We start from the raw sequence: 26,261 nt of genomic DNA on the forward strand, positions 1-26,261 counted from the left end.
AAGCAGAAAGCTATGCATTTTTCTGCTGCACATGAATGCCAGGTGTCATCAGAGTACATGTTCAAAACRGTTTCAGCATTACTGGGCAGTTTATGAACTCATCTATATGACCCCTAATCGATGCCAGCAGAGCAAAGTGTGCTCTTATTTGTCATGCACGGTATGACCTCTCTAGATAAAACCCAGGATGGAAAAGGACTGAGCCATTCATGTTGGTTTAAAAAGTTTTAATGATATTTCAAAGTCCAGTTAATGCCCTTTGATTATTCTAGAATTACAAACCTGCTTCACAGAATTTAATCCAGGTTATAATTTCCTTGTGATGGATGATTAACACATCATTTTGACTTCATTTCACCTAAGCATATATGATTGTCCTCCAGTAAATGGATAGTGTGATTTTTACTACACTTCATAGTGTTAAAACTCTATACAAATATTGTACTAAGCGTACAAAAATAAGTGCTTCATGCACACACTTTTTAATACTGTTTCTTGCCCTTTACTTTGACATCTTTCTGAACTTATATAAATAGCTGAAAAAGCAGACTATAGTTACTGAACATTGAAAGTGAGAAACGTTTTCTACTAACAGTAATTTTGCTGTCGTTGCTGTTAGAGAGAAAAGCATRGATGTATTATTCATTGGCAGTTTTCTCAAATATGACTTAAAAGACATAGATAGAAGAGAAAATAGAGCCAGAATATCGATAACACTCTTGCAACCCTGCAATCAGGGTTGTCTTTTTTTCTTTTCTTTTCTTTTTTTCTTGTGAATCGAGGTGTGCTGCATAGCAATGACAGAGGACAATAATACCTTTTGGCTCACCTGAATGAGATGATAGTTTATAAATAGAAATAAACCTCCATTAGCAGCAGTTACAGAGGGTCTGAAATATCTAATTGGAGGTTACGCTCCAGATATCTTAAAGGGACGCTGTCCAAGGGAGTGACTGCGAATGATTCCTGTGCCTAACTTTGATTCCAAGGTCATTTTCCACCACCAATACTCCAACCTGAGAGTGCTAATAAACTTTAATTGAAGAAATGGGTTGTGATCATGCAAATTTTTGCAGGACCTCTTTGAGAGCCCTGATCCACACGGGTACCTAAGCATCTACTCTCTGGGAGCCATCCTGGCTTGTAAGCTGGCAGCAAACTCAAAGCAAGGTGAACGAAAACAGCAATGCTGCCCAGTGTTGGAGGGTGACACAGGTAGACAACCTACGGCCACGCAAGTGGGGCGGGGGAAAGACAGCCACAGGGTTGTCTTTGGTGTAGAAAAGGCCCCCAGTTTCTGCTGGGTCATAGTAACAGCAGCACGAGACACAGGAGAGCTCAAGCAGACCACAAAATGGGCAGACAGGATATTAAAAATGACAGCAAATACCATATACGTACAGTATCCGTTTAAGTTTCTCATCTATGCTCTATTCAAGGAGCATGTGGATATGTATATGTCTAGATATATATATATAGAGAGAGAGTGATACTACTACAAAGCTACAAAACACCTTAAACACATATTTCTAATAGTACCAAAAACTATACAGCTTATATGGTTTTGTTCCATTCCTACCAAAATCAAGTCAGCTGAAGTATGAGAATACTTAGTTCCTAATAGTTAACACTTTTTCATCGATTTCTTTTTTGCAACGCTTTTAGTACATGTGATAAAGCTCCACTTATAATAGCAAAACAGCTTTCACAGTGTCACATTATCTCACCAAACCTGCTAAAAAAATYTAGGGCCAGGTCTGTTCAAATTGATGGGCATCAACTTCTAAACACTGAGGGGAAGTTGCTCTCGTGACATGCGGGGAAGATGCTTGTTTTTGCTCTCTGACAGAGGAATAGATCTGAAATCATGCTGAGGAAGCAAAAGATGGGAATTCAGCTGTTCGTCTTACAGGCTGTAAACTCTCCTTGTTAATAAGTCTTCAGGGGAGGAGGGGTTCAGGTCCAGACTGAGTGGATTCAAGTTTTCTTAGAGTGCATGCTCTACGCAATTAAAACGTGTGCCCTGTAGTCATTGAACGCTGGATATCTTCTGCATCTGTAGAACGTGGTTACTTCTAGGTCAATCCAATGGCTAAAATATAAGGATAATTCCCTGCTGCTGTTAAGCAAAGGACACTTTCAGTTTCCCAAAAGAGTGTGATCCCCAAACCAGCTACCAGAGGCCGGTGCTCTTCAGAGTAAGAGGACCACTTGCTGCTGACGTATGTGAGTTACCCTAGGGAAGTTATACGAATGTGGGTTCACGTGGGCCAATTAACTAAAGATTGGCCATAATAAATAGTGTTTTTATGATCCTCAATCTTAGAAGTCCTAAAAATTTTCCTATCTTTGACTAAAAATTGGATGCGAGGGGAGAACRTACCATTCGTTGCTGTTTGGTGACTTACAGGGCTGGCTGGGAATTAGCAAAGTAAGAGAGAAAACTACTGAATGCCTGCCATCTACTTGAAAAATCAAATTTGCATTAAGGATCGTACAAACTAGCCTGTTAGGTTGATAAATATGATATCATATTTTATGATATCATATTTATGATAAAATGGCTTTCTTCCTCAGTTGTGCCRGCATGAATTTKGGGAAAAAAAAAAAAAAAAAAAAAAAAAAACACTTGAGATGCCTAACTGAGCCTGAGTGCTTCCCCGGYACGCTTGTYGCACGCGGTTTGCAAAGGCTGTAAAAGGCAAGCCGGAGATCTGCACACCAAGGGCCAAAGAGTCTAAAATTTCTCTATCTGGGTAGAGGTGAACAGAGGGAAAGCAGAGAGTGGGGGATTGCTTGAAGCACTACTTCCCTCCCAAGCTCCTGTATCGCAACCTGGATGGGACCTACTCGGTTTTCAGCACAGATTGTTGCTTGTAAACACACACACACACACACACACACACACACACACACACACACACACACACACAGTGGTACATACATATATGTATACCTGAGAACCACTTATCTTCTGGGATAATATTCTGCGTTGTAGTATGAAAATCTGATTTTTATGGATTTTTCTTCATCTCTCTTTTTCTTCCCCCTAATGTTCTGTTACCAAACTAACAAACTAAGGGAATAAAACTCTGACTAAAAATCTCATTTCAGAAGATGGATTAGTTAAAAATCRTGAGAATTTTCCTGCCCATGCTCCACTGAAGGAAACTATCGCTACGATGCAGTATTAAAACGCCCCATAACCATCACTGCGTGCAGCTACTGCAAAGGCGGGGTAGGCTTCATACGCGGCATAAGTCGCTAAATCTTGCCCCATCGTCACTGCTTGTTTGAGCTGGGTGGCTGTGACAGTCGCAGCTGCATTAGCGATGGCATATCCTGCAGGAGAAAAGAGATACCAAAACCATAGGTCAATGAAAAGGTGCTCAAAGGCCACCTGAYGGTCAGTTTTCAATAAGAAGACATGTTGTCGATGGGAATAGTACAGGGAACGATGAATTTATCARTGGGTAGATGGGGAGAATCTTATTAGATTGAATATCTCACTTTGGGCAGGTTTTTCCTTCATGTTATGAGCTGTAAAATTAACAGCTGCAGCTGGAAAAATAATGCATTTTTCTCACCTATTATTTGTTAAATATATTGCTTAAAAAAAGAAAACTCTGAGCATTTTTCCTCAGGCTTGGATTATCTCTGAACTAAAAGGGTGGTACTACCGTTCTGTGTACTATCTCCCACACGTGACATGAGGAGGACAAGAAAACGTAAGTAATACAGAGCAAAATCTGAGCAGGTTTCATAGCCAAGATGTTTATGCAGCTGGGGAATATATGGCTTTGACACCCTGCGTGGCCCAAGTATGTGCAGTTCAGGACAGCCACGTTAGAGAGGAGAGACATGCTTTCTGTGCAACACTGGGGAGAAAATATTTAGTAAAATGGAATTTTTCCCATCAKTTTTTAATGAAAGATGTTGTTTTAACACTTCAAAATTTTCCACGGGAAAATGTTAGCTTTGGTAATTTAAAATGAATCAGTGGGAAAACAAACATCATTTTGGGCTGGGTTGTCTGAGAGCAGTATATAACAGGCTAGACCACAACATTTTGTTGTGAAAGACTCRAAAACTGAGAGGAAACCCAAATTTGGGAAGTGTAGCTGGGTTACCCATCTGCGTCGCTGGACCAAACTCCTCTGCCAAACTACATCTCCCAGGCTCCAGCTTTGCCAACCGAACAGCCAGGTGGCCAAGCATCTGGACTGACTCAAAATCAATCAGATCCAGGTGCCTCTTTCACCAGAAATGGAGATATTGGGCAACACTTTCTGCTTTATTTTTTAAACACAACTTGCTTTATTGATGTTGTTACCATGGGAAAAATATGAGAAATTTGCTATAACTTGATTATGATCACTCAGAGTAAAATTTTTTCTTCACATCAGCAAGCCAGGATGTATCTTTGCAGACTGGAGTTAAGAACTTTGTCATTTAAAAAGTGTAGTGTTTGGCATCATTATAAAAGAAATGAGCTGCTACCTGGGTATGGGCTGAGATGTGCTGGGTCTCAGCTAGTGTTGACCAAGGCCCAGTGCATGTGGCAGGCAGAAATTTAATGCATGTCTATTTGTTGAGAGTCCAAGACAAATAAATATGGGTGGATGAAAGAAAAAGGAGAAATTATAATTAAGCAGTAAGTGGGGGCTGGATTCAATAGTGTCTCCATTTGGTTTCCATGATGCGGAAGCTAGCACGAGCCCAGACAAATTGATTTTTCTGTGGCTTTTGCGGACTTCTGTGGCAGGAAGCCGGATAGATTTTTTTTTTTAATCCATCCCTGAGACACTCCAAACAATTCAGTAGTACTGACTAATGCATTCCTCATGTGCAGTTTGGCATAAATTGTTCCCACTGCACCAGAATAACCGTCATGCCGGAGAGCACAGTAAATGTAAAGCCTACAAGCTGGATTCCTGCTCCTGGCTTAGGTTTTCCGTGATTTCCCTAGCTGTTTTGAGAAGCTACAGGAGCTCCTTTTGGGTATAAACTCTCACATTTGAACTATAAGCCTTTCAGAAGGGGTTGGAGAGTGCCTGGATCAGAATCTGAACGTCACAGTTGTGTCATTTGTCTGGTACGTGAAATCGGAAGTATTGATAGAAAAGGACCTGGGGATGCAGGGGGACAAGGTGACCCTGACTTGATCAGCTTGTGGTAAAGAAGGCCTGCACCATCCTGGGCAGCGCTAGCTGTAGTGAAATCAGCAGACTGAAGGACAGGGTTATTCTCTCTGTTTGGCACTGGAGAGCCCACATCTGGATCTGGTGTCCAGTTTGGGGCTCCCACTACAGGAGGCATCTACAAACTGGAGGAAGTCCAGGGCAGGTGCTTTCCTGGAGGTCACGAAGCAGTGGGAGGTCTCCATCCTTGGGCATTGCCAGACTCACCTGGACACAGCCCTGAACAATCTGCTGTAGGTGCAACATTGGCCCTGCTGTGAGCTGGTGTTGGACCAGAGACCCTCCACCCAGGGGTGCCTCTAGCCTGAGCTGTTCTATAAGTACACCGTACTTTGCAGAGGCCTGGAAATACTGTCAACCAAGGTAAAGACATGCAGAGAAGCACAGCCAGATGCTGCSTGCATCTGCATGCAGTGAACATAAACTGGTGAATTCTTGACATACACAAAAAAGCACATAGGGAAAACCAAGTTCCAGGAGATTATTCCATACAGACCTTCACATACCTGGAAAAGCAGGTGCTGCAGGAGGAACCTCTGTTCCTTCCGTGGGAATCCCTAGCGTCTGAAGGGTATATTCTGCTGCATAGGTTTTGGCTTCATCAATATAGGCACTGAGCTTGGGAGGCGTGAAGGGATGTCTGTGGAGAAAAGAAAATAGTAGCTTGTTTTTTGTTTTYTGTTTTTTTCTTCCAGGACTTTCCTGCAAGTTATTTTTATCCAACAACATGGGATTAAATATTCTAGTCACAACAGCCTTTGCGTGTAGTCTCTATGGTTGATAAGATACCACATACCAAACGGAAACATGAGTTAACTGTGTTGATGCTTTAACAGAAATATTCTGCTCGTAGCGGTCTGCTTTGTTTGCCGAGTTATCAGCRCTGGCCCTTGTTTTGGACAAAATGTCCTTTTAAATACGCTGCCAAACATCGCCATGCTCCAAATTGCCTTCTTAGTCCAAAAGAAAGCCCGCTGGAGCCTGGGTCTTTTGAAAAAGTACATAGCAAACAGTGTTTTAGATCGGAAGTGTTTAGGAGCGTATTTGGATCTCAAATACAAGCACGTGCCTACAAGCTGCTTTCTTCTTCCTTCTTCCTTAGTGTCTGTTTTGCTTTTCTACTGGAAAAAAATCACCCCTTTGCCTGCTTGTTTCCGGCTTTATGTAGATTTTTTTTGGACCATCAGTGAGAGAGCGCCAAGCATGGCAGCCCTTGCTATCCGTCTGCTTCAGTTTATGGCTGTTCCTCTCCCTAATATCCAAAATAACTAAAAATAGGGGCCTGCGTGGTTATATTCCCAGAGAGATGCTAGCTAAAATGACCTTTAAAATTCCAAAAATCCATAAAAAAAAAAAAAGAAAAAGAAAGAAAAAAACCCTAGCAGTTACATACATGGCAGGGTTCTGGCTGGCAAGGGCAGGAATCGTGATTTTATAAAGGAACAGCTGTCTTTGATCTTGGCCAACTGCAGAATGAAGCTGGTAAACAGGCTGTCCCCAATTATTTTTCTGGCAGATTTCTTCTAAGATCTAGAAGGGGAAAAAGGGATTTGCTTTGGTTAATTGCCGCACAGCCGCGCTCTCACCCAGCTCCAGCCCCCTGCGCTGTGTAGTTTTGTTCCCTCCAAAGGATTTCAGAGTCAGCTTCCTAGCTTCTTCCAAGCCAAAAAACAATTGGGAACCTGGTAATTCAGTCCACTCAGAAATACAAGATTCATCTAGATGTCTTATACCTTAAAATACCGTTTAATGCCTAAAGATAATTATGTTAAATCTGATGCCTTTGTCCATTTTGTCCGTCAGTTGTTTTATTCCGTTATCGGCACGTATTTTCCTTGAATTCTCATCAGTAACCCTATGCACTATTTTKTAACAGTGTTAAAGTTTTATGGTTGCATTCATCTATTCTGTGATGCCTCTCTGGCTTAGCAGGAGGTAGTGTATGAACTGTCCAACCAGTAACAAAAAAAGAGCTGTGTTTTTGTCTAATTAATTATATAGGCTTCAATAGGCGATTTCTGCTTCTAGTTTGAAAGAGAAATGCTGAACCGTTTTGCCCTCTGCCTAAGAACAGCTTATTCAGTGCTAATTGGGAAACATTGTCTGCAAATGCTTTTGCTTATTTTTTTTTTTTTAACTCACTGGATAACTGGTATCCCAAACGGACTTGAGTGTAGCTTGACCTTCCCATACCTCYCTATGCTCGGACCAGTTCTCTTTCTAAATAACTCCACCAAACTTGACCTTCAGTTGAGAAGTCATTGGGTTCCCCCAAATATTTTTTGGTGCCATAATGATTTACGTTACTGTAGCACATGAAAGCAAATTAGCATCCCAAATTCAGAGAAAAGGCAAAAAAAAAAAAAAATCTGTTTATCTGCTGAAACTGAAACAGCTCAGAGCAATTTGCGGTAGCTACGATGTTGGCCCTGCTGTGAGCAGGGGCTCAGACCACAGACCTCAAAGGGCACCTCCAGCCTGAATCTTTTTTGTGGTCTAGTTCAATTAAATTTTTGCAAATGCTTGTTTTAATCTTTTTAATTATATCTGCACGAAAACTCCAATTTAAGCTTATCACTTCATAGAGTACCTAAATTAGTTCATTAGATTTCTTGAATATGGCAATATTTGTCCCTCACCATTCCAACTGCATTATAAGGAGGTTAATTTTAAAATGTTACATCAGCATTTAAACCCTCAAAAAGACAYGCCTATTTATTAGCATTGAGCATCCTCACTAGGCAACGGGAACGAAATTAAGAGAGGTCCTTCAAAGGTGCTCTTGAAATGGTCTCAGTTTAGTGGACAGGAGAGGCTGACCAGGTTAGCAGATGTTAACGAGGCTGTCATACAAACGACACTGTCATGTTAAAGAGGTGGTCATGCTGGCTAAGAGGTCATGTTAACGAAGCCGTCTTTTATGCAGCTGGGGAGATGGTAGCGTGAACCCAGCTGTAGCTGTTTAAGACTAGCAGACGTTGGACTCCTAGGAAAGTTGCATGATCCCCTGTCTGGGGTAGGCAGGAGGTTTTGTGTGTGTTTTATACTCTTTCATAATCCCGCAAATTATTTCAAAAGAGTGGAAAAAATGAAAAAAATAATCTAAATTTCATCTGCCCTTAGGCGCTGCAGCAGCACCATTTCACCCCTCAAGTGTGCTGCTAAAATAGAATAAAGGGTTTGTGAAGCTTTGYAGGGGAAGAAAAAGGCAAATTTCCAATTTTCAGGGGCGTGGGGGAGGGGATATTTTTGTGAACATTTGGCAAACCACATGCTATGGCAATTTAACTGTTAACACACAGAGATGTAATTCAAAATGCAGGGTGAAATTAATTTCTAATGATGCTTTGGGTGACTCAGGGGGAAAGGAATTGCCATACGACAGAGATCCTCAAAAACTCAAGGAATTCATTCWGGGTTTGTTCTGTTCAGTCCTCAGTTATCTCTTTGGATCCGTCAAGTATGGGCAACCACACCAAAGGCCTTATCGGGCAGTCAGCACTTTCGCATTTGCATGGACTGTACAGTTAATCAACGCCTCTTTTCCCACAACTGATTTTAAGGCACGTGTCTGATTTCAGTTCTTAGCATTACTGCTTCACGTGAAGTTACAGGATCTGTGAAATTCTGCTTTCCAACCAGGCTCATGGCTTGCAAGGAAATTGTGGGAGTCAGCAAGAGGTGACACGCTCAGATCTGAGGAGRTGATACTTTATTCCATGTTTTTTTTCTTTATTTGTGCTGCTTTGGACCGATTGTGTGGAGGCAGTACAGCTCTGTGCAATACCATGACAGGCTCTGAATTGGAAAATGGCTGTTTTTTTTTYCTAGCAAAACCACTATTATTTTTCTTTTTGTGTGTATTTATCCCTCAGCAAAGACCTAGATGATGCATCGTATTTATCAAATCCATTTGGAGTAAGAATTTCTTTATTCCACAATGCTCTTAAGGAGCAATAGTCATAGTTAGAAGGACATCACATCTCTGGGTATCTATGGAAACTCTCCCTTGAGAGAGAGTGGACACAGGCTGTTCTCCAGCCAGGCAGGTGAGCATTTTAAGATGCAACTAGCAGTCTTTTCTTTCTTTTCTTTTCTTTCACGTCACTCAAGATTTATGAATGGATATACTCATCAGGATCAAATTCAAGCATTTTAGGATAAGACAAAATCTGGCCAGAACATTTAGTCGGTCGTTCATGAACATACCTGAGGAGCAAGCTTGATCCCTTGGGGTTTTAAAGTGACGTGGTTCATCGGCGTGAGCTCCATTCCTGGCAAGAGGTCGTAGAGTTTATCCTCTCCCCTTTTTTCTCCTTTGACCTGGTATCCGCGCCCCAGGCCCGTGTAAGCCAGGTAGCCGCGACCTCCTAGTCCTCTAACTCCCGCAGCCCCTACAGGTACATTCATGTAAATTTCTAGGAATGTAAGAAGGCATTAAACTGAATCAAATCACCGGAAAAATTACCCTGATTCTCGCTGTAATGGAAAAGTTAGCCCCACTCACTGATTTCTGGGAAGAAGATGGGCAGGAGGGCCAGCGGGCTCGAGGCCATGACGCTTGTAGGCTCTGTCGGGGCACCGGAAAGGGGAGATCCCAGGAGGGGGAATTCCCGGTGTGCCCCTTTGGAGGGAAGTCCGATTTATAGGTACGGTGTTCAATTCCCTGCTGCACAGCTGGTTTCCCCCAGGAAACGCTCTGCAGATCGCAAGAGGCAACAGGTCAGGGCATTACTGCCGGGTATGGCAGTGGACTGAAAGATGAAGCTTCACCTCCTGTTACATCRCTTCTGTCTTTAGCCCTGGCAAAGCTGCTGCTGGAATGAGCCAGACTTGGTGTTGTCGTCTTTGGGCTCGAATGCTTTGATTTGTGAATTTTAAGGGGAAGCCCTGCTTCTTTCTTACCCAATTTCCATCTTCTCTGTTCTGTTCAGTCAAGGTGAGGCATAACTTTCCATTTAGTTCATGCACAAATCACTTTTGATTTCAGGACACCTTTCTAACTGGATTTGTAGTTGAAAGGCAGAAAGGGGACAACTGATATTATGGCAATTCCTACCCACTGGCGTAATTTCAGTTTCCTGAGGAACTCAGAGTTTATACTTTTGGGAACCCTCTGCCCTTATGTGAACCAAAGTCATTTTTTTCACATTACATTTCCATTTTAACTTTCAGGAGCAGCACTTGGAGCTTGAGGAGGAGACTGTGAAGCCAGTGAGGGCTGGTGGATTATCACATCTGCAGTTTTCTGAATGTAATCATAACATTTCTGCTCTCCAGTTCCCTTCCTTCTTTGCRAAGGAGTAAAAGTTGGGTGGTCCAGTCCTCATCAGCCCTCCTGATGCGAGATGGCATTTGGAGTTTGCTGCGGGACCTGGCCGTGGGCTGGGGACATGAGCTGACTTTGCGGCAGGTGTCAGTTTTGGAAGGAGGCTTGGGAACAGATTGCTTTTTGCTAGCCCTCAAATTTACTTCTACCCAAATTTAACCAGGGCAGGGGGGCACTTGAGTGAGGGGATGTGATTTGGTTGCAGATGCAGCCACCCAGGATCAAAGGTAGAGCCTCAGTAACTTGCAGAAATAACGTGAAATATGTATATTTCATAGACTGCTTATTATTTGATTATTTGTCAAAAAAGAATACCTCTCCCAGACCATGCAAGCAATTTCTTGATTACAATTCTGATTCTCATTTCCCAGGCCCTGCATCAGGGACTAGGATTGCTTAGGGATAGCTGCAAAAGCAATCTCCCTGGGAAACACCACAATTTGGGGCTCAAAAACCACTGGGACTAGTAAAACTTTCCCCATAGGTCTTAAAGTAAAGAGAAAGTGCAGCTGTGGGCTGTGCCAGTGGATGATTAAAGGAGCTGACTCTGAAAGGGGAAAAAATTTGTTATGGCAAACCCAGGTTTATTTACCCTGGAGGAGGGTGATTTGAAAGGTCTTTTGAGACCACYGTCTCCAAGGATCCTTGCCCCAAGATATGGTTATTTTTTTCATATCCTGCTTAGTGTGCTAGAAGACCACTGTGTTTTTGGAAAGGGCAGAAGCCAAAAATTATTTGTTTGTCTCTCTCTTGAAGGGATCCAGAGTCCAGGGCAATGATGACCAACAGTAAGTTGGATGATATCCAGGGATCTTCACTGTTGACTTGAGAGAGTGGTGGATGGAGGGGTGGGAAGCAGCTCTCACGAGCTGAAAAGCTTGGGAGCACAGTCAAGCTCTTGTATTTTCCARTAACAGATCTTGGAAGGGTGCAGGGCACTAGTGGCTGCTGATCTTTGGTGATGGGAACATGAGATGATGTTTGCGTGACTTCCCCCACCCCTAAGAAAACATGAGAAAATGATGTTTACAGCCACCCTCTGAGGTGGAATGTGCCTCAGCCTTCCCAGCCATCATCAGAAGAGGTGGTTGATAGTGTCATGCCTCAGATGCTATTTTTAAAAAGCATTAGTACCACCAGCTGCAGCGTTATGAATGGACACACCAATAAAAACAAGAGAGGTTTCAGTATTGGCATGATTAGAGTTACCTCGGACAGATGGAGGTCGGATAATGCTCCTGTTGGTCAGTCCCTTGGTGGCTGGGAAATGAAGGTTAGGGATAGCCGCGTAGGCCTGGGGTGCATAGAAGACTGGAGCGCCAAGGTAGGCCGTGGCAGGATCGTACACGTGTCCAAACGCATAGGTGTATTCTCCTTGCAACATGGTACCTCTTCCCCCAGTGCCCCGAGTGTATCTGACGTAACTGTCTTTGTCAACAGGTTTGGCTAACGTCACTTCGATGGGGGAACCATCCAGCACCTTCACGCCGGGACATCAGGGAAAGAACATGAGAGAGGCACAAATGTGAGGAAGTCTCCCAAAATGCACACGGATTATCCTGCCTAGAGAAGCAGCTTCCCTTCACAGTTTGCTAACTGGACAGGCTTAGCTGAAAGATTGAGAAAACCACCCCCCAAAAGCCCCAAATCTCCATCCCACGGGTGGAAAAATACACTGGCTGAGTGAAGGTTTAACATGCTGAAAGCATCCAGCCCTGAAACCAGCCAGGGAGAGCCTAGTTAACCTAGTTACTACAGCTGTGAAGCCTTTAGAAAGACTTTGCTTCCCTACAAAGTAGCATATAAATCTAGGAGATTATATGTACGCCTATATCAAATAGCAGTAATGCTAAAAATAGGAATAGAGTTAACACCTCTTCAGGAAGAGCTCTTGCATTGCAGCACTGTGAACTACATGCAGTGTGAGAAACGCTAAATACAGCAACCTCCTTGCAAATCTGCATCTGAAGTCGGAGCAGATGTTTTGGGTTGACCTTGTTTGTCCCTGTTTACCATTTACATGCTTCCCTGTGAATGTTTTTGTTGGCAGACACCATACAAGTGTATGAGCATGAGCCAAGGGACCTCATAGCCCTGTGTTTTCTATTCCTCGTTTTGTCATTGTTTTGTTTCTTCTTGAGCGGTGAACTACATTCTGATTTGGGCAAAACATTTAGCGTGAAAGCAAGTAGCAAGAAGCCAAAATGAATAGCTTGTGAACACCACATTGGCTGAAAACTGCATTCAGGAATATAAAGGCAGTCTGCAAACAGAGAATAGGGCTATCACCTTCTGGATGTTTTGGTAAGTAATAAGCCACATATAACTTCATTTCAGCAGTATGCTGCATATAGGGCCTATGAATTAGCATTTATACCAGCTTTACCTTCCCATTCAAGGCTTTCATAGCTTCGACTGCATCTTCTCTTTTATTAAAGTGCACGAAGGCATAGTCTCTAATTTTCTTTACTCTCTCTACTGCACCTACAAGAAAGGTTGGAATATTAGTTTTGAAACGGCGCATCCAGCAAAACCCTGTTCTGAATGAGAATGTGTTACGCTGCAAGCCTTAGAGAGCAAAGGATAAGAAGGTAAGTGCCTTCTCACCTCTCAAGATGTATATATCGAGCGAAAGGACCTACAATGATGTAGGATTTTAAGTTAGACAAGAAATGTTTGGAGGTTCTTTTTTCACATCCATCCTCTACAGCGTTCCATTCCCCTTGTCAACTCCTCTTGAGCTTCTTGGAACTGTGGTACTCAGTGCCAGTGTGAACAAGTGAATTTGGCTCCAAAATGACACACAAGCTATTCCCTGTGGTCACAGGTTTTAGACCCTGACCTTTATCTCCTTCTCTAATATTTCATCTTTCCCCCTCYTGTTCGTTGGGAACTGCATTGTTAACCAGCCATGCAACTGAGACTTCTAAMATCTTCAGACACATCCCTTAAAAAACTGACTAATGAATGCTGAATTACTCTTCTGTTGRCTTCTCTCCCCTTTACAGCTTAATAGGCATGCTGTCCTGTTGCTGCAAAAAGTACTTAAGTAACTGCAGAAGAAAAAAAATRTATTTCTTTGGAGTTAAAAGGGTGTCATYAGGAGCTCCAATGTGGTAAATGAAGCCTATCCCAACCTATAACCTGAACAGCCTGCMTGTCTTCAAAATGATACTGAAATGGTAAGTAGCACCTTGTTTCCTAGTGGGATGAGAGGGTGATTTTCTAAGCCGAAAGTTATGGGAGTTGCATACTGATCTCTTGTTTACAAGTCAAGGCTTTAACGAACTCTCTGTGTCTTGAAAATTCCCCCTTCTGCCTTCTGGAGAGCGCTCTGYGTTACTGATTCTTGCTCATGCCTCAATCTTGCTTGCTCTCATTTGTGCCTCTATTAGAACGATGTACTGTGACTCTCAGGTCACCCCCATGAAGAACCTGGTTGTGTGATGTTAGTGGGGGAATCTTGTGCTCCTTAGATATATCCAGAGAGCACAACCTTCATGCTATYGGAGCAGAGCATGCACTAGCTAAAATGCCAGGAGACATCTTTTATAGACCTGCTCGTCTTTGATGCACTCTTTCAGCATCATCCTGCTTCAGCAGCAATGTCTGGCGCCTCTTTAAATACATGTAAATTGCCAGGGATGAGGATTACAAGATCTCTAGGGAACGAGAGCAGTGTTTTTTGATGACAGAAGTGATCCATGAGTCTACAGATGTCATCTGCAGAGGGGACAAGCAGCATCAAATCTGGCATCAGATCTTTTAAAGGATGACACTTCTGGTGCTGTGGTTAGACTTGGGATGCATAAACAGGGGTCCTGCAAGTGTGTTTATGGAGACTCTGGCAATGTGAGATCCTTTGTGGCAGTGATAGTGTGGATACCTTTAGATTTTAACTCTTATTTGAATCATTTTTTATTGGATGATTTGTTATTGTCAAAAGAGTTTCTAAATTCACTGGATCAAATATACACTTGAGGCAAGTATCATTGAAATACAGCACAAAGAACGACGCAGATAATCAAGGGAGGACATGAATCATTTCAGATCTTTGCTGACATTTTTGATCATAATCTCACTGTAACTTAAATTGCATTTATTCTCCAAAAAGCTTGGCTTTTGCTTGTAGTATGCATGTTTTTAGAGCTGTTATATTCTTTAAAGAATGGTAGAGCTCTAAAAAGGAATTCCTAATTTAATCCACAATAAATAAAGCTGTCCAGAAAAGAAAAAAAAAGAGAGAGAGAGAGAGAGAGAGAGAGAGAAAGATGACAATTTCCAGCACAGTATTGGATACCTATGGCAGGAGTAAAATGATAAAGTGACAAAAAGCAAAGCTGAAAATGATGTAGTTTGAAATCTTCCACTGTTGTGCTAGAAAACATTTTCAGGAGCAAACCAAATGACTGTTACAAAAATTTCAGAAAAATTTTAAATGTGTTTTTGAGGAGTGCAAAAAGTTCAGTGTTCRGGAGAAAAACTGAATAAATAAAGGAGAAAGCAGTTAATATAGTGGGATGAAACATATTTAACCGAGTGGTAAAATGGGATCACTAACAGCTTGAGGGTTGCTGCAAATATTAGCTGATAATGTTAGAGGGATAAAAAAAGACTTATAAAGAAATTTCTAACAGACCTCTGCATTGCAGCCTACTACAAAAAATAAAAAAGAAAGAAAGAAAAAGAAATATATGGAGCAGAAATGAACAGTTAGTGGTGGAAAAATGAAGCTCTGTAGTGTATTTTAAAAAATTAATAGAAGGAAGTTAATAGAAATGAGATGAAAGATGATTTCACTTTGCCAAGCATAAGTTACCAACGCCTAACGGATTGTGTGGCTTGGAGAGCTGCAGAAATGGGTTATTTTTACTTTGTTGGTTTTGGTAGAATTTTCTAAAGCCTCAGCGATTCAGAAGTGAAGTCTCCTTCGAAAGCCAGCAGGAGTTTTATTCCCAGCAAACCTACTTGCTTTTCGAAAAATCTCACACTAAGTGCATGTAATATATGCCATGAAGAAATACGATCATGTTCTGGATTAAACGATAAGCCATCGATTATTCACACTTTCACACACTGAGGTTTTTTGGTATGAAAATGATAGAAGTCAACATATAGACAGATTGGAGAAACGATAAATGTAAAAAACCCCAGTCAAACAACAACAAACAAACAAACAAAAAAAGGTGGTTTCTTGCTTTCTTTCGCTTGCTCATTTTATGGTGCTTTTTTTCTTAGAATATGCTTTTTAAAGTGTGTCTAAGGGAACCAAATTCTTCTCATGTGAAATGGAAGCATTTGTAGGAAATCACTGTTTCTAACCTTCCTTTTTGAAGAAGAAAAAAGGTGAAGTTGACTGGCTGTTTCACAAGCTCTCTCTTTTTAAGGAAGGCACAAATTCACAGGCAAGATCATTTTTATGATAGAGGCCTCCTCATGCAGCATTTTTGGACCTCTTCCGGTTGCCAGCCATCTAAAAAGGGTTAGTAGTGCTGTTAATTGCAAATTAAGCAGATAGAGGGATGATGAGACGTGCATGTAGGGTGGGAGCATTCACTTCAAYGACAAATTTTGTGGCATTACACATKAACATTTTACAGCASAAAAAGCTGTTATTTTTGTCTCTTCCTTTGGCATTTTACAAATGAAGAAAAATTTTCATTTGCAGTAGGAATACTTGTTTAGGAGCTATCGTGTCAATGGRTTCCTACCTTGTTTGATGTTGTTGAACTCCTTTTCGATGGTCTCTTCAGTAGTTGATAGCATGAGGTTCCTCACATAGAGAATTTTTACTGACGACATGGTATCTTCATCCACCTCAACTTCTGGCTCTGCCCAGTCAACAGCGATTGGATGTCCCCATAACTGGATCCTTCCTTTAAAGGCAAYGGCATCATCAGTGTCAAACATACTTTGACTCTCTACACTTTTGCYCAGAGCCTGTTTTATATAGAGTATGAACAGGCTGTGGCATTAAAGTAGTAGAATAGTTTTACAAAAGGGACCGAAATAAATCTTTCTAGTGCGAAGCACTGATATTTAGTTAACACATTTCCAAGAGCAGATGGTCACACTTCCAGTGTGCTCCTGCTGATACTTTAGATGCCTGCAGAAATCCAGTGTCCAGAAAGAAAAGAGAGAAAACATGGTATAATTCACTAATGTCTGCATTCCCTGGAGTGCTCTGTAGAGGGAAATACTTTAATGAACATAGTTCTTGTGTAAAAATACCTATTGCTTGCAAATGTTTCATTCCCTCGATAACTGGAAACGGATACAGGTGTCTCAGCTGGACAAAGTGAAATAAAGATTTGTCTGTGTGGAGTTGTATGGTCCCACTGGATAAAGTTGCAAGGAAGTAGCTGGAATAAGGGAAACAAAGGGTAATGAGGCATATCACAGGTGGRGAAGCATATGGGCTCCATGTACAGTGAATCAAGCTGTTGAGGAGCAGGGAATAAAAAGAGTAAATAAAAAAAGTAGTTAAAAGTGATCTTGAGGTCAGATTATCATGCTGGGGTCCATAATCACTTGTATTTAGTCAATTAATCCATTAGGGAATAGATTAGCGAATTATTCCAATGATCTTCAATATGTAACGAAGACTGACTGCCAAGCACTTGTCTCAAAGCTGTACAAATTGCAGCGATGAGAGTAGGAGGGAGGGTAAAGCAGAGGTACCTCTATCTAGTGAGTTTTTCACCTCCTATCTTCTCCAGATGGCAATGATAACTTTGTCTTCCTGTTTTTCTTCCCTATCCCTTCTGCACATCTTAGAAGGAGATCTKCCTCCCCTTTCCCTTAAAAAGCAGCTGAAATCTAGTTATCCACTAATACCTGGAGACCTAAATTTCATGTGCTTTCTCTTGCTTTGCATTCACTCAGCGCTATCAGTAGCTGGATTTTTCTCTGGCTATTTTAATTAGCCCAGTAGATAGTGCTTTGGAGGTGCCGTATGGATGGTTTTCTGTCTAAGCAGCATGGTAAATGCTAAATGTTTCCTCCAAATAATGAAATATAATATATCTGCCTCTCCAGCAAAGTTCCCTCAAAGAACAACAAGGCAGATTTTCGTAACAGGTCTTTCTGTGTCTTTCTTCCTTTCCTGCCAGTCTTTATGGCAAGATGACTGAGTCCTCCAGAAACCTGRAGGTATGCTAAAACAGAGAGAAGCCCTGGGATAGTTATGTTGAGAGAGGAAAATTGAGACTTAAAAAAAAAAAACTTTTCTGGAGAGATCTCATCTTGGATAAAATGGGATCTGGGAAAAAAGGAGCTCCATCTTGGATAATCCAGCCAAGATAGGATGGRTGTCCCAAAAGAGAGGAAGATTAGAGGCTGAGGGTAGAATTTGGAAACRTTTTTTTCAGTAATAGAAATGAAAAGTTAAAAAGCAAAATGGAAACTGGCTGCTTTCTGCYAGGAAGGCTTGTGAATGAGCTGTGACTTGTGGAGCTAGATTGGGTTGATGTTTAGCTTTCAGCGGTGCCCAGCCTGATTTGAGCTGTTAATGARAAGAAATTGAAAGGTGGCAATTAATGCTAACCAACTGAAAGCAAAGGCCGTTTTCGGTTCACTAGTGGAAATGATGACCTGGTTTTACTTGTAGCAAGAACAACTAATCATGTTGCTTGTACTACCATTTTGCTGAAATCCAGTTATCCTCCACCCCAAAGGCATTCTCTTATTTGAAGAAGAGGGCAGACAAAGCTGCTGTAAAAAGCATCTTCCTTTTTGAGCATTTCTGCCTCTTCTGCAAAGCTCCCTCAAAGAGTGGCTAGGTTCAGATTCAAGGATGAATCCTRGTAATGATCTTCAGTTTCAGATTCATCCAGTACATCATCTGGAGACACATTCAGTCCTGGCTTGAAACCTCTTTCATATTCCTTCTTTATGATTGCAACATCATAAAACTCTTTCTTCTGGTTCAGGCCTTTGAAACTCCCCAAACTGTTTGCTGGGTTGTCCCTAAATTGGAAGTTCAGGGTTACGTGTTCTTTCCCATCTGTCTCACCGTCTTTGCTCAGGATTTTAAGTGCTCCGTTCCCTCAAGGCTACTGTTGTTAGCTGTAGCTCWGCCTGCTCTGTTCCTTCATTTTTTATATCGAAGCCATGAAAAAGTTATGCTGATGCACAGGTTAAAACAAATGTGCTCCTATAATTAGAGATGCTRAACTGATGCAGAATGTAGAAGATACAGAATAAAAGGAAAAACAGTCAATGTAAAATATCCCACAATGGCTAAGCATACTCAGATGCGTAACAGCACTCAAAATCATGCTCATGTTTGGCAATAAGTAAAAGGTATTTAAATRACTTGTGATTTTTCACAGACTATCATATAGAAAGAGTCAAAGATAGGTAGGACGATGTATAATGAACAAATCTCAAAACAGAATGTCAACTGAATTCTTGCATTGGCAAGCGAGCTGAGTTCAACAAGGCAATGAGCTTTGTTGAGCATAAGAAAGCAAGCTCCACAAGCTGTAGAGCATAAGAAAGCACGAGAAAAAATGGTGAAATCATTCCAACTGCGCTTAATGGTCAGTGACTCTTTCGTCTAATACCTATTACACTTCTCCCACTTTGTAATGGCCCTTTAGCACCATCCTCTAGTGCTAAATGACATAGATTCATTCTTCACGTTTTTTAAATCCTAATGCAATTCCTCTTTAGAAGTCTTCTTCCTACATGGAAAATATCACTTTTCAGAAAAGTCCTCAGCACATTCTCAAAACTGATTACRTTCTTAAGTTCTTTCCTGATAGGCTATATATAAGGATATATTTTATTTGTAACCCAGAATAACCATAAGTTCTAGAATAGAGCTGTACAGATACATACAGCTAGATCCATCTAGCCATATTTTTAATAAATTCTTCCTCCTTAATGAAGTGTGTGGATAATGAGTGTGGTGATAAATCAGAATCTGCAGAGAATTGCCTGTCCTATACCCCAGAGCCATGGCATCTCCATCAGGCAGTCTGGCATATTGGGGTCACTCCAAGCACACGTTAGTAACTGAGAGAAAACTCAGCAGTGTTTRCTTCCTTGGGTATGTGGTTCCTCTTACCCACCAAAAGCTGCAAGTATGCAAATGGTAAGATGAAGCCATCCCTACTACCACCCCAGGGCTCTGTACTAACCTGGTAACAATTTTCTCCTTGCCATTGCTGCTGCCCGATGACTTTCATATTCCACAAAAGCAAAACCTCGGTTTTTCGTCTTGTCCGCTGCACTAGGGTACACAATGACGTCTACGACTCCATCCGTGACTTTCTTCATCTCTCCTAAGATTTCCTCCCTCTTCTTCGTTTTGGGGATCCCCCCCACAAAGAGACGGCAGTTGTCCACACTGGCACAGACCCCAAGGAGACGCCCGTTCCTGTATATAAACAACATTTCTAGTTGTTTGTCCCTGCCTTGTCCCAAAACACCGGTTCAAAGAGAAGTACCTCCAGTGGTATACGTTGTTTGGGACATTCAAATCATTTTGCTCAATGTAAGGGTTGAGCAAATGAGGGTATCCAACACGAATTGGCTGCCGCTTGGCCAAATTTCATATCAAAGGCAGCATTGTTGAAATGAGGGACTAGAGATTTGGAAGAAACCAAAGCCAATTTTTTCTTTAGTTTCTTGGGATTCTCTCTTCTGCTGTTTCCAAAAACAGCTGCTACCACATGGCTGTACGTGCCATCCATGAACACAGCAATGACTCGTGCTGCTGTTAGTGTATGCCAAGATTTGTTGTTTCTGCCAGTGACTTGTAGCATCTCAGTCACCAGTGGGTCTCATGACTGAAATTATAGGGGGGAAAAATCCCCCAATTTCTTATTATCATAAAGAGAGAACATTTTGGGGCTTGCTAATGCCAACTGTTCTGCAGACTCCAAAGTAAACATTTCCTTTCATACTCACTTCCCTCACCTCATTGTAGCTTGAGTACCTCTTAAGGGATCTTGAAAAGTTTCTTTAGGAGAGTCTTTGGAACAAGACAAGTATGCGGGGGAGGTGGAGATGGCTAAAGTCTGATCTTTAACACTCTCCAGCCTCTGATAAAAATCATGTTTCCCAGCCCTCCTTCTGAGCCTTGTGACCTGCTCATCCTTGTGGTTGCTAGTAGAGCTTTCCTAATTCACCACCTCTCCTTTTTGTGAAAAATGAAAATCTTAAAATTTCCGGAATGGTTCATCACTAARTATTTTTAAGCAAAGAAATATACTCATCCCACTTTGAACTGAAAAAAACCCCAGATGGTTGAAATCAAAACAAAAGGTATTGATAGACCCATGTATTGTTGATTACTGGTTGTTTTGTTCTCAATTTTGAGTTACAAATGTGAGGGTTTTTTCTATTCCTACCCACTGGGGAATGTCACTGATTTGCCTTTGGTTTTCATCCTATTCCATCRTGTTTTGCAATCACACTGTCTTCCAGAAGATATCTACAGTATAATACGAGCCCACTCACATGAATAGGAATACATCAACAGAAAACTGCCCACAGTGGAACAGGAAATAAACCGTGATGGTTAGGTGCCAGTTATTTTGATCCACAGCAAAATATTTTTTTTCCAAGATTCTGAGAGATTTTTTTTAAGGAAGAAATTTCCTGTAAAAGATATCAATTCTCGTGAAATAGTGGTTTCTGTTGACTGCATTTCCAGAGAAACTAGCCATAATACATACTTGCCTTTGTAGTAAGGAATAAAGAAGTGATTGCATAGAGGGAGAAGAAGTGAMTTCCTTTTCAATTTTGGGTATCTAAATAACCTTTCTGTTGGTAAAAGGGGAAATGTATAGCCATATATAATTAAACAGATTAATGCGTCATGTAATTTAAAGTTAATGTGAAGGTGTTTGTCATGCTTACCTAATTTCATAATTATTGAGTTGCTTTATTGCATTCTTCGCCTCCTGTTTATTAGTGAAGGTTACAAAGGCATAGCCCCTATTGTTTCCATTGAAATCCATCATCATTCTCATTTCATAAATTTTGCCAATCTGGAAATGAAAAGAAAAGTCATTCTAAGCGACAGGTTTGTCAGCAAGGTGGGAGATATTTAAACAAGACTGGGTACTTCCTTGACTATATGATGTAAGAGCTCTTTGAATATTTCCATATACAAGACAATTATCCAGAACCTATTCTACTGTTACACTGCTTTCTGATCCATCAACAAAGTCAAACTAAATAGAGACAGCATGTGCTTAAGTGATAAGGTGGGCAATTAGCACTTCAGCAAAGAAATATTATGCATACTAGTAAATAGCAGTTTGGTCACTGACTTTAGCAGCACCAGAATTTCTGACCTCACAAACCTGAAACCACATCTGGACTTGGAGCCAAGACGGATGGTTTCTTGCTGGGGAGATGAGGACTCCTGGGTGGATAAGGGAAAGGGGGTGCAAGGGTTGCCACTGAAACAAGGGTAGTTTTGTAACCAGCTAAGTGAGGAAGGAACTGGGATTTCAACATGTGATTTTCCTAGTCTGGGCCAAATCACCTCAAATTCAGCCTGGAAGTACAGCTTCGATCATCAGTATCCGCTGCAAAATGACTACCACCCATAAAGACTTACTTTTTCACACAATGGTATAAGTTCATCTTCGAAGAGGTCTCGTGGGAGTTTCCCAATGAAGATCTCACACCCCCTCTCTGGCGGAGGGCCATCCCAGCCAGGTGGTGGACCTCCATATTTTCTTTGCCCGTTTTCCTGTCGTGGGAAAAAAAAAAGAAGAAAAAGAAAAGGATGGCTTAAATCACGCAGATTTTAAATGTGGATRTAATTAGCCTCTTGGCAAGGAACCCAGATTTTTGTCCAGCTTGACATATTAGACTTACACCRTTACCAGTGTGCTACCTTTCCCATAAGGAGTAACTCTTCATAAACTCAAAATAGATAATATCGTGTGCATTGGCTGCCCCACTGATGTATCTACACTGAAAGGCCTTGATATCCCTTTCAGTAGAACTGATGATGTACTAGAAAAGGGTTTGATTTGATTTGTACCTAGATGAGTTTCACTAAAGAACATGCATCAGTGCGTTGAATAGGATGTTGTTTCAGCAACTCAATTGCTACTTCAGATGCCAGTATGGGGACAGTCAAATAACTCCATGAAAAACATAGGCCTTCYTGTCTATGGGAGGTGAACCCTTGTGGAATGTGAATTAGTTTTGGAATGTGCAGTATTGCACTTGCAAAATGTACAAATTGATTCTTCATCCAATTATAAACATTGATTAGCAATGATAAGTCTCATATTTTAGCAACTGATGGAGAGCTTCCTTCTTCATAGATCAAAGAAAAGATACTGGCAGAACTGTGTTTGAAAGCATAAAAACTATGTAAAAGGAGAAGGCATCTGGACCTCAGGCAGAGTTAACATAGGGGAAAAACAGGGATGGAGGTCACAAGGGAAGAAATTAGGAGAGAAATGYGAATAGAAGAAAAAGTGGAGGGGCAATGTGAATGAATAGGAGTTGCCTTGAAAGGTGAACAGGCTTCTCACCACACTTGGAAAATGATGTTTTCACCAGCAACTGGACTTAGCAAAGAGCCAGCAACACCTGTCACAAGGCCTGGGGAGGACCCAGGCCTAGGAATTTTCATGGARAGATGGTGTAGGGGAAGAAATGATGGAGTTGGGCAAGAGCTTGGAAGTGACAGTAGCAGAGTAACGAGCCTCTGGACGCATAGTGCTGCTTTTTCTGTGTTTCTTCTCACTGCATGCATGCTTTCTTGCTCAGCAGAGGAGATAAGAAGGAGTGAGCACATGGCATTCAGTGGGACAGAGGAGACAAAACCTGGGGCAAGAAGGTGATGCCAGAGTCCTAGTTTGTGTCAGATCATGAGAAGCTACTGAGCTCTCAAAGAGCCACCTCAGGGAGTGCAGGTCCCAAACCCAGGGCTGTGGTRAAGCCCTTTCTCTACTCATCTGGGATATGAGAGAGAGCCCAGAAGAGGAGAAGCAACCAGAAGAGGAGAAAGAAACAGTCCCTAGGAGGGGAGATAGAAGGGTCGTCAGTTGGAAGAGGAGGCCAGATGAGGGGCAGGAAAACTCTCCCACCAGAGTCCCACCAGACTGTTTGGAGAGTCACCCAGGATGATGCCTGCCTACCCAGGAGGAAGCAAGTCTTGTCCCTGAAAAATATCCAGAGTTGTGAGAACCAGCCAATATTTTCACCTTTACCTACGTTTCTACTGGATGCATTTCTCTCCTTTCCTGTTTTTTTATCAACTTTTATGTCTTTTCTTGTTTTCTTCTCACTTTGTCTCTAATCTTTCTCTCTTTCTCTCTCTCTATAGTTCTTTTTTTCTCTCCTCTCCCTATTTGTCTTTCTCTCTTTTTCTCTGTCTCTCTTTCCCTCTCTCTCTCTCTAGCCCTCCTTGTCCTGCTGGAATGCCATGTGACCAGAATAGCTGGGATTTTGCTCATTTTTCTGTTTTTGTCCCCCACTTTCTGTTATCCTTTCCCACTTTGGGAATATTCCAGGCAAATGAACAACTGAACAGCTGACTTGATAAATAGCTGACTTAAGATGAATGCCTGAATGACTTAAGCCTATAGCAAAYGAAGATCCTTGCAGGAAAAGAAGACTACAGTAAGAGCATATTCAATTTTTCTTAGGCCTATACCTGGCCCTGAGTTATCTATGCTCATTCTTCATGTTATAAATGCTTTCAGCATAATGTTGGAGTCCTAGGAATATCTGAATTTATGAAGGAACACTCACAGGGAATCAGACAGGAAGATCGTGAAGTTTCAGGCTATTATTCTGCCCCTAGGTTGGCTGAATAGAGCACACGGGTGATAGGAGGTTTTCTGGCTACCCCAAGAACTGCGAGATGTCTTTTGATCCATTTGTTAGGTGAAGACATCATCATCGTTGTACTGTAATCTTCATTGGCACATCAGCTGGAGGAAGGATCTGGTCATAATGTGACCTGCTGATTTCATGTTTAATGGGCTGAAAAGGGCTAGGGGAGATTTACCGTCCCACTTGTAAACCAAGTAAGAGAAAAACCAATTGGTTAATTTTTCATTTTGTCAACATATGTGGGAGGCTGTGTGTGAGGAGACTCAGTTAAAAAAAAAAAAAAAGAAAAAGAAAAAAAACACTTCTATCTGCAGTGGCTTCGTATTTGRCCTGAAGGCAGCATCTAAATGGTCTCATCTTCACAATCTGGCTGGAGGGAAGGAGGATCTGCGTTGTCCTCTTTGCAAAGATGTGTGACCCTAGCACGTGTTAAGCAAGGAGGTTTTGACTCAATGATGGCTGTGAAAAAAAGCACAGAGAAACAGAAGAGGGAAATGAGGAAGACAAAAGAGAAAATGGTTAACTTGAAAGAAGGGGAAAGATGGGGAGAAAGAAGATCATGGTGTACTTGTATGTGAGGAAATCTGTGACTCAGAAATGAGCTACTGCCAGATGTAAGTGACTGAAAAAGAGCRCCCCAGCGAATGTAAGACCTGGAGAAGCTATATCATCTCCAGTGTAAAGAATGGCAGAAGGGGTCTCAAATGCAACAAACCCAGCTGCTGGCCTAGTCCGAGGGTGTGCACAGGTTTAAGGGCTATGTGAAAATACTTTTTCTCAGGAGTGTCAGTTTTTGCTTTGGGCTGTTGTGCCCCCTAGTGCCTTGTAAAGAAAGGCAAGTTTAGGACAACAACCTTCCTAAAATTTAGTGTTTTCATTCACTGCTTGTTAGAGAATGCAAGCGCAGTCATACTATTGCCTAGTGCTTTTGAAAAATTAACTTGTTTTGGCTGTGCTAAGAAAGACGTACTGGGATGGCTTTGGAAGGATCTTCCTGTTCTCCATCTGCCCTGGCTGGAAGAGGCTTTCCACTCAGAGACCTTGAAGACTAGCCTAGGAGCAAACTTTTGCCTATTGGGCAGATAAGGTACCTTCCTCCTGTGTATTTGTGTGTATGTGTGTTTGCAGCATGAAATGAAGATCTGGTGTTAACACCCCAGACTTCTTACAGCCAAGACTGGACCTAAGGTCTTCAGAAACTCTGAAGTGTTTAATGGGTTTTTTCCACTACACTACCACTGCAGCCGTGACTTACACACAGCAATCCCAACCCTTCCCAAGCTGTGCTTAGTTTTCATTTTCTGCTTATCATAATCACAGTAAGCAAAGAATTTCTGGAGGAATACTACCTGCTTTATAAAAGACAGTACCTGTTACACGTGTTTGTGTCGTACATATATTAGAAAGAGGGAGGAGAATCAGTGAGAAGCAAAGCTTCACRCATGGGGATTTGCAACTCAAGCCCCTGATGTAATGTATCAATTCAAGACGAAACCAGACACTGTGCAAAAAAAGGATGTGACTGTGAGTTCCTACCTGGATCAAATTATATCCCGTTCGCTGAATTAATGCACGGAGGGCGGCTTCTTTCTGTGTGCCGGTCAATCCATCCCCGGATTTGTGATTTGATTCCATTGTGAATGATTATCAGCAAAAAATCAGGTTAATTAGGGGTGCTCACTGCAATCAAATTTAAGATAAATTAAATCAATTAATATGGCTAGGAGCAGAAGGTCTACCCTTCTGAGAAAGTTAACAGGATCATTCTTCCTAAATCAATAATTCTGAGATTAAAAAACTAAAAAAACTGCACAGATTTCATAGAGAAAACAAAATAATCCCCCTCTTACCTGTTACATGAAAATAAATAGCATTTAAGCCCACAATTCGATTCTGGATAGCACTCT

The 26,261-nt window shown here is 41.6% G+C and overlaps 1 protein-coding gene across 2 annotated transcripts; it reads right to left on the reverse strand.

Moving 5' to 3' along the window:
- Nucleotides 1-3,190: 3,190 nt before the first annotated feature.
- On the reverse strand, nt 3,191-25,989 carry A1CF (APOBEC1 complementation factor). Of its 2 annotated transcripts, none has more exons than XM_085306168.1 (11): nt 25,891-25,989; nt 22,112-22,246; nt 21,403-21,533; nt 19,677-19,915; nt 16,242-16,406; nt 12,917-13,014; nt 11,740-12,010; nt 9,411-9,595; nt 6,595-6,731; nt 5,708-5,841; nt 3,191-3,342 (listed from the first exon to the last, which is right to left on the reverse strand). In XM_085306168.1, exons 1-11 carry the CDS (start codon nt 25,987-25,989, stop codon nt 3,191-3,193), a joined length of 1,746 nt encoding a protein of 581 aa, XP_085162294.1. The 2 variants fall into 2 exon arrangements, with proteins under 2 accessions (XP_085162294.1, XP_085162293.1); XM_085306167.1 differs by having other exon boundaries at nt 9,411-9,619.
- Nucleotides 25,990-26,261: the final 272 nt, after the last annotated feature.

Source organism: Rhea americana, unplaced genomic scaffold, assembly GCF_003343005.1.
Source record: "Rhea americana isolate MKP2758 unplaced genomic scaffold, rheAme1 scaffold_233, whole genome shotgun sequence".
In the NCBI taxonomy this organism is placed as follows: Eukaryota; Metazoa; Chordata; class Aves; order Rheiformes; family Rheidae; genus Rhea; species Rhea americana.